This window comes from Plasmopara halstedii (genome assembly GCF_900000015.1).
Source record: "Plasmopara halstedii genome assembly, contig: Scaffold_3060, whole genome shotgun sequence".
NCBI classification, from domain to species: Eukaryota; Oomycota; class Peronosporomycetes; order Peronosporales; family Peronosporaceae; genus Plasmopara; species Plasmopara halstedii.
The window spans coordinates 1,977,709-1,985,754 of NW_020189964.1; the positions used below are offsets into that span (position 1 = coordinate 1,977,709).

Here is an 8,046-nt window from a genome sequence, read left to right on the forward strand (position 1 = left end):
ATTTCGAATCGTAAGAATCATCCTCTGGTATTATTTATTTAAACATGGTCACGGTAGAATAGACACAGTAGAGCTTTTACATAGCATAAAAATACAAAATTTACACGTACGATGTAAACAATTGCGAGAACGATGCACCATCACTCCTTTCAGCACGGAAATCCATATGGATGCAGGAGTGAAGTAATGAGAAAATGTACAATCACATGAATGTCGTTGGGTAGTCTGGCATTTCGTCCCAGATTATCAAAAAGAAAATTAAAAAGTTTGCATATTTGACAGAAAAAATGGCCAGGTTTGAAACTAAATACGTGGTTGGGCGAATGCAAGTTTGGAAAACACCCTACACGTCGAAGATCTCAACAAAAATCTGTTCTCGTTAACCGCTCCAACTGTGCGACAAAATGACACGCGACAAATGTGTATTGATCGCAATGGTGTTGTAGTGGCAAGTGGTAGAAGGCATGGTACGCTCATCTACACTATAGATGAGTGTCATGTGGTTAAAGATAAAGCTATGTCATGGAAACGTCGACTTGGTCACGCAATCAAGCGGTAAACAAAGCTGATAAACGATGGAGCAATCAAGGAATTGCCGATTGTATCCAAAAATCCATGTGGTATACGTGCGACTGCGATACAAGTGTGAAAAACGCTTAATTCAAGTGCAGAGGAGCGTGAAGCCAGAACGACGACGTTGTGTGTTCGGATGTGGTCGGACTGGTCACACCAAAGACCAAGTCGGGTTATCAGTAGAGTCAGTACACTGTGTTACATTCGATGAGAAAGAAGAGCGAAGTAACAGAAGCTTTCATCAAAATCTACAATGAACTCAAGACGAACCGGTATATACGTGAATGTACTGTGTAGCGACAAAGGTGGCGAGTACATGAATGGGTCGATGAATAATTCTGCAAGTATGCTCCTATCAAGCAAGAATACACTGTGTCATACAACCCTGAACAGAACGGAATAGCTGAGCATATGAATCGCACTCTAGTAGAGATGACGCTCTGCATGCTAAAGGATAGCAGCTTGGATAAGTCTTATTGATGTGAAGCAATGACGACTGCTGCGGACATCCGCAATGTATTGCCGAATGCTTCGAGCCCAAATTCAAGTCCGTTCGAAATGGTGTTAAGGAGATAGCCGCGTATGAAACATATGCGGGTCTCTGATAGCCAATGCTATGCTCATGAGGCAAAGCAAACACGCAAGAAATTGGATGACACGGGAGTAAAGTGATTTTCTTGGCTATTCAAAACAGCACAAGGCGTATCGGCTGTTGAATGCGAGCGATGGTTCAATTGTGATCTCGCAAAGTGTTACGTTTGTGGAACACCCCATCGCGGCAAAGTCTACAGCGAGGGAGAGAGGTGTCATTGATGCCATTGACATGGAAGAAGACATGACGGATCATAAACACGACTACGATGCCACACCGACAGAAGAGAGCACACGAAGACGTGAAGAAGAAACAGCACGCCACCAAGACGTCCACAAGAGACACCAGGAAGTTAAATACCAAATAGTGCTGTACTATCACGTGGGTCGAGCACACCAGGAAGGGACAGTGAAGAAGAATTGATGGTTCGTCCAATACGCAAGCAGCGAGCTGTAGTGCGCTATGAACAGGAGTTCTCAAACATGAGGCATGGCGAATTTAGCGCTGATGACTATGAAGATGAGAACGGTCTGTTTCAACATTGCTGGAAGAAGATGTTTAGCGGAAAGGAATTAAGCGAGTGAAAGTACTGTCTTAGCATCGAAATTCACCGCGATCGCATGTGTAAGGCGTTCTTTATGAACCGGAAGGGAAATATCAAGAAAGTCGCGGGGAAGTTCGGTGTGGCAAAATGCAAAGTAGTACATACACCAGCTGATAATAACTCTAAGTTGGTAATGATGCCAGAATATTAAGCGTTTATACCCAAGTTTCCATTCAGAGAGTTGGTCGGTGCGTAGATGTATGTAATGACATGCACGCGACCAGACATTGCAAATGCTGTGTGTGAAAGTAGCAAAGTATTGCGAACGCTATGACAAGAGTCACTTGGTAGCAGCCAAGCGCATTCTCAAGTATCTCACGACTACTATGAACTATGGAATCTATTTGGATGGTTCTAACAAAAGGGGCTTATTGGATACGCTGATGCGAGTAAGGCTGCTGATTTTTACTCAAGGCGATCGACAACAGCATATATATTCGAGCGTTGTGTTGTGGAAGTCTAAATGTCGACCAACTGTTGCCACATCAAGCACTGAAACAGAACACATGAGTTTGTACAGTGCGACACAAGAAATGGTGTGGTTACGGCAATTGCTAAAGGATCTCGAATATCAAGTGAATGTTCCTACGACAATATATAAAGATAATCAAGGGTGCATTGCGTTGGCGAAGAATCCAGTGTATCACACACGTACGAAACATGTCGACATCAAGTATTATTCATCTGAAAGAAGATCAATGTCAAACGAGCTTAGTATTGAGTACAAGCCAACAGAAGAAATGGTTGCGGATGCAATGACGAAGGCATTACCTCGAGCAAAGCATGAAGCGTTTGTCAAAGCTGTCAATATGAAATCGACATCGAGAATCGAACATGCACAGCATGGGAGAGTGTTTAAAGGAGTGATGGCGCAATTAGTTTGGAGAACATTACTCATGGTTGATTATTCTCATGTTTAGGTATATTGATTGCGTATGTTTACGCTCACTGCTTACACGTGGTTGCGGGCAAAATGTACACGTGTACGATATACGATATATGATTGGCTAGTTGAAAAATAATCTGTTGTTGACTAGAAGGTAAAGGTAGCGTTAGCGAACTAAGGACCGATAAAAGATACTTCTTAACTCCCCCCAGCTACTCAAATCAAGCTCATCTCCCTGTCGCCGCACTCGCAACGTTAACCCTGGTAGCGCCTATAAGTGTCCGTGCTCGCCGAACTTGTCCTGAACATCACACAACCAACTTTGAGACTAGGTCTGCGGTTCAATGCCATTATGCTTGTCCCGCTAGACCATAAATAGAGGTCAACTTGGTTGTAGTTTTGTGGGCTAAAGATGCAAAGCGGTAGTAACACTTTAGTGCAGCTCGGTGGATAACAAGTAAGTCCGTCAGTATCCGACTAACGACATGATTTTTCAGCAAGTCCGTCAGTATTCGATCAACGATATAATTTTTCAGCATTTCAACATTTTAAACCTGTTGCGAAGTGTCTTTAACACTATTTCAGTCTACGCACGTCATGCAGTATAGACTGTCTGTCATCGCTCGTGATCTGACAACCTCCGAAATTGCTGCGATCAGTGTCAATCCAGTTTATATTTTGTTGTGAAGAATATCATAAGATATCGTCAATGATCTGAGCAGTGAAAGGGACTTTATTCAAACGATAATTTACGCAGCATCTCCACCTGATGCGCAAATATGGATAGTCAGAATAACAAGGAGTGGCACCGCACGAGAAATCGGAAGATCTTGATGTAAAAATTGGACTAAGACCACAGCAGCCAGGAATATGTCGGACTGCATGGTGGCGATACGACTTGGAAGCCTTCAGTGCCAAGGGAGATTTTGCTGGGCGCTGTATCATCATTTGAAGCTACGGCGGGCACCATGACAGTTGTCTTAGTGGAAGTTTCATGGATCGACCGCTGAAGTAGAGATTTTTGTCTGTCTTGACTTATCACAACAACATATGATGGTCGTTCCAAAATAGCTTCGACCTGGTGTGGGTGTACGTGGAATGCCGGAAAACGTCTTCAGCTAGGTGAGTGCATAAATTTAACGTTGATAACGACATGCGCTGAGTATAGGGGCGTTCTTAGCGTGTACCAGGCAGATGCGTCCACACACACAGAAGCCTATCACAAGTTCTGAAGGGCGCCGACTAGAACGTAATAACGCACACTAAGTGGCTGTGGTGATCACTGCGTCCAAGTTTACATCCCGGGACGTACTGTATGAAGGCTGTGCTTTCAGCTCGAAAAGCGTTTTAACATTAGGTCGGCCTAACAATTACTGTCGACACATAACGCATCAATAAAGAAGCGGTTGAGAAGAATGTCAAACTTGTCAAAATAGTACCAGCTTTTGAAAACCCAGCCGTTTGACCGGCAAGGCTCTGACAGGCTTTGTTCGCTCACACAAAGTTGTTGTTTTTGCCAGGCGTTTTGGTCAGCAAACATGGTTGCTGCTGGGTGATCTCTTGCTGGACGACGGGATTGTCATCGTCGAGTACGAGGCTGCGCGGTGGAGGTGCAAGCATTAACTTTACACACTGTCGCAATTCCTGTCGCAGAAGAAGAAGCAGTATGGACGAGCTCGCTCAATGAACGTAGCGAGTCACCACCTGCTTCATACAAAGTATCGGTATCTTCGATGTCCATCGCCTTGATCCATGGCAGACCGACAGTAATTTTCGGGTCAAGAAGATTTCCTTGTTGAAAGGAGTGATGGTATATCATTCTCGCAATTGTTTACATCGTACGTCTTGATTTTGTATAACTACGCTATGTAAAAGCTCTACTGTGTCGGTAGTCAATATGGCTAGCAACTGGCCGTGACCCCTCAGCGTCTAAGAAGTAAACGAGGCATCAGAAATTAAGAAGTCGTTGCAATATGGTTGGCGGTAGTTCCGTTGTCTCTCAGCAACCATGTGCTGTTGATCCGAGGAGCGAGCTCAGACTGGAAATCGTCTTAGGCATGAAAGCAGATTGGCTAATTCAGCACATAGCCGAATCAAGCGATAGGGTTAAGGTCTCGCGATGAGATCTCTTAGTTGATCATACACCACAGATATAGACGTGTTGCTAGCACTGGGTCAGTAGAGCAGAGAATCATGAAGCTAACAGCAAGAAAATCAAGTGGACTCCGTGTGGGTAGCACGATTCCTGGTTTGGTCCGATTACGTTGGGCGGAGATCTACGAAGCGACGAATTAGAGCAGCACGTTTAGCTTCTGACGCTCATGCAAGGCTTAGATGCTCGGTACAGAGAGACCACTATCAGAGCAAGATTGATAAAGCCATTTCTTAAGGATTAAATGGAGGTGTTTTGCGTAGCGGTTGAATGTGCCTGCCGACACGATGTTGAATCGGCACTTGCATCGTGTGTCATCACAACCGAGATAGCACCATGGTCAGCACAATCAGCAGACGTCCTCGCATGGGTGCGATCGTGATAGATTGATTAGTGATTCCTCTCCTACAAACGTCGGTCAAACAGTTCCAGGATGGCGCCTTCGACTGAAGTTTGACCAGATAAACTGTCCAAGAACTTGATTGTCTTCCCACGCCGAAGCTTCTTGACTCCAGAGATGCTGAGAAGACTAGCTCGCCATTTTTGATATATTCATACGTTTGTACGATAAAGCTTGACCCCAGAGCTATCACAGTACGGCTGGACCAGGCCAAGCTGAGCCTGGATACTGGATGATGAGCTGAAGAGCAGCAATAATATATTGGCAAAGAAGACACTAACGGTGTTGCAGTCTTTATTGATTCGAATACCATCCTCCCTGTACTACTGGAGCAGATTGCCCAGCGAATCAACGATCAGAAGAGACATTATCGCTGAAAGCGGTTGGCATTTCTGTGAGAAATATTGGCGGCAGGATATGACTGTTGAGCAAGAGATGGAGGTAAGTGCAGAGAAGATTCATCCAATCAGAGAAGGCGCCACCACAGTCAATACGGTCGAATATAGTACTAGTTGCTCGGTCGTATGCCTCCTCGAAATCGAGAAACATGGCATAGGCTCCTCTGTGCGTGCATTCACAAGATTCGGGTTGGCTATGAGGCGCATGTGATGGTGCGTAGACCAACCCTTAACAAAAACCTTCTGATCATCGCGTAAAAGCTTAGAAAAAATCGAAGGCGTTATGTCATCCAGCACCCTGGGCAAATCTGTTACACCAATTTCAACAAGCGAGATTGATTGGAGTTGCCAGGGTCATCTCGCGCGCATTGCTTGTGTGATGTGTCTAGGAAGGACAGGCTAATCACGTCATAACTGGTAGTCAAATCTAAAGTCATACACTTCTTGAAGTCATCAGGCGCCATCTAGAAGAAGCCAGCAGTGAGGCTATCCATGCCGGGCGGGGATTTCATGTGCCTAAAAGCATCGATACTTTTGGTCCCAAAAATCGGGACGATTATCTGGTGTTAGCCGCGTGTAAGCTGTATATCGCAGCATTTGTCGCTGTAAGGATATGCAACTGGTGGTGGTCCGGTAGGACTACCAGCGTCGCCTATGATAGGTTTGTTATGCGCTTGGGAGCTTGCCGAAGGGTCAGCTGGGTTTCGTAAGATATTACTCTCGGGAGCTCGAACTTCTTCGTTACTAATATGTCGCAGTGATGAGCCGAGCAGGCGGGAGAATAAACTTGGAGGTCAAAAGCCGAGTCGTGATTATATCAGCGAGACTGGGACACATAGTCGTAGGACGTATTCAGCGCATCAAGAAAGCCTTCTTGTCTCACTCGGTGTGGGATTTTGGTGTTCGTTGGTCTAGCGCGGCTCGCGCGGACTAGAAAACAGCGTCGTTTGTATTCGAAGTTTACGTTCTGGATGATGTTTGTCTCATGATCCTCGTCCACTGCATCCAATTTTACCCAGATTTGATTCAGCGCAGAGATTTGCTGGGCTTTTCCACGGATGGCGTCCACAATCCAAAAAGTAATCCGGAAAGTGTCAGTTTCCTTACCCGTAAATCAAAGAGGGTTACCGTGTGTATCAGGTGGTCATTGATGCCCTCGAGCGTAACATTCAGAGATTTTCCGTACAGCGCGTTGCAGAAGAATTCCGACAACAAAGCGCAGTCAAGTTGATTTTGGCGCGGCAGGTACCACTGTAAATGCGTTTAGTTTGGTCAGTGTTTCACAGGCAACACACCGATCCGGCGGTGTGATCACTGTATCTCATCCTGTTTTTTACGTAATGACACGCCTTAGGAACTTCGGAAACTGACTGTGTTGGGCGCTATTCAGTCGTTTGACGGTTAGTCGCCAATGCTGCCGTGTACATCCACAACGTGTACTCACCAGTGGACGATCATGACGATGCTGGTTTGATAAACCATCATTCGGTGGATCGCTTTGAAGACTATGCAACACTCATCGCCCTCGGCGATATGATTACGCCAATCAACCCCAATCTTGACTCCTCTAAGCCACAATTACTTGCTCGCCAATGGTGCGACGCCTTCATGAGCCGATTAGGTCATCAGAGTGTTGTAGATGGCTGATATCTTGTGTCTAAAGCGAAATCGAAAGTTGGACTGGAAAGTACCAAATATGACAAGTCCGAAGCTTGCTTTTCATGCAAGAGCGGCAATAATTTGTTTGTAAGCGCTCGATAAGGGATGCCCGGTTTTCTTGATCCCGTTGGTGTTGATGGTAACCAAGCTGACGTCGTGTTATGATGCGCGTGTGATCCGCCCTAGTAGTTAAGTGCAAGCGTTGCACAATTGACTTTCAGATTGGTTGAGCTGCAGCACTTCTTCATACTTGGGGAAAAAGCAGTCGTATTTCTGTAGATATTCACCGTCGTCAAGCATAACTCTATGTCATTCGATTTGTTTTCCAGATGTTGAGGCAGTGCGTTCCAAACTGTGAAATGAACAGGATCAGCAAGATGTTGGTGTCCGTTGTGCGCTGGGATCCAGGATACTGACCACCCCGTCAGACGCTGAAGCCAACAGTCTTCTCAAAGATTACAGACGCCGTATATTAAAACCAGCGCAAATAGGGACTGCTCTGGTCGCAGGCACAATGGTCGCTGTAGCCGAATTGTTCCATCATGAGGCTACACTTCGAAATACATCATCACGTGTCTTGGGAAGCTTGGTGCCGACATACTTGGCCCATTTGCGGGCAAACATATTGGTGGCGGTTGGATTGGTCGCGCCCAAAATATGATTGATCGTGTGGAGTTGAGCGATCTCGGTAATTTTGGGGCTAACTCGCGCATTTGAAGTGGGAGCGCGGTGTTCAGGGCATGAGGCTTTGACGGAGCTCAATGTTGTCAGTGTGTCAGCGT

General features: G+C 45.7%; 4 protein-coding genes across 4 annotated transcripts; all 4 read left to right on the plus strand.

Annotated features, from left to right (window-relative positions):
- Positions 1-2,002: 2,002 nt before the first annotated feature.
- On the plus strand, positions 2,003-2,689 carry PHALS_06898 (gag-pol polyprotein; the record flags this gene model as incomplete). The annotated part of the gene is made up of 1 exon (XM_024720270.1): positions 2,003-2,689. One exon carries the CDS (start codon positions 2,003-2,005, stop codon positions 2,687-2,689), a length of 687 nt encoding a protein of 228 aa, XP_024585485.1.
- Positions 2,690-2,742: 53 nt separating this feature from the next.
- On the plus strand, positions 2,743-3,109 carry PHALS_06899 (uncharacterized protein; the record flags this gene model as incomplete). Its single annotated transcript, XM_024720271.1, has 3 exons — positions 2,743-2,752; positions 2,810-2,994; positions 3,053-3,109. 3 exons carry the CDS (start codon positions 2,743-2,745, stop codon positions 3,107-3,109), a joined length of 252 nt encoding a protein of 83 aa, XP_024585486.1.
- Positions 3,110-6,590: 3,481 nt separating this feature from the next.
- PHALS_06900 (uncharacterized protein) lies at positions 6,591-7,252 on the plus strand (the record flags this gene model as incomplete). The annotated part of the gene is made up of 3 exons (XM_024720272.1): positions 6,591-6,745; positions 6,804-6,910; positions 7,011-7,252. 3 exons carry the CDS (start codon positions 6,591-6,593, stop codon positions 7,250-7,252), a joined length of 504 nt encoding a protein of 167 aa, XP_024585487.1.
- Positions 7,253-7,593: 341 nt separating this feature from the next.
- On the plus strand, positions 7,594-7,925 carry PHALS_06901 (uncharacterized protein; the record flags this gene model as incomplete). Its single annotated transcript, XM_024720273.1, has 2 exons — positions 7,594-7,604; positions 7,673-7,925. The coding sequence occupies 2 exons, from the start codon at positions 7,594-7,596 to the stop codon at positions 7,923-7,925; spliced, it is 264 nt and encodes an 87-aa protein (XP_024585488.1).
- Positions 7,926-8,046: the final 121 nt, after the last annotated feature.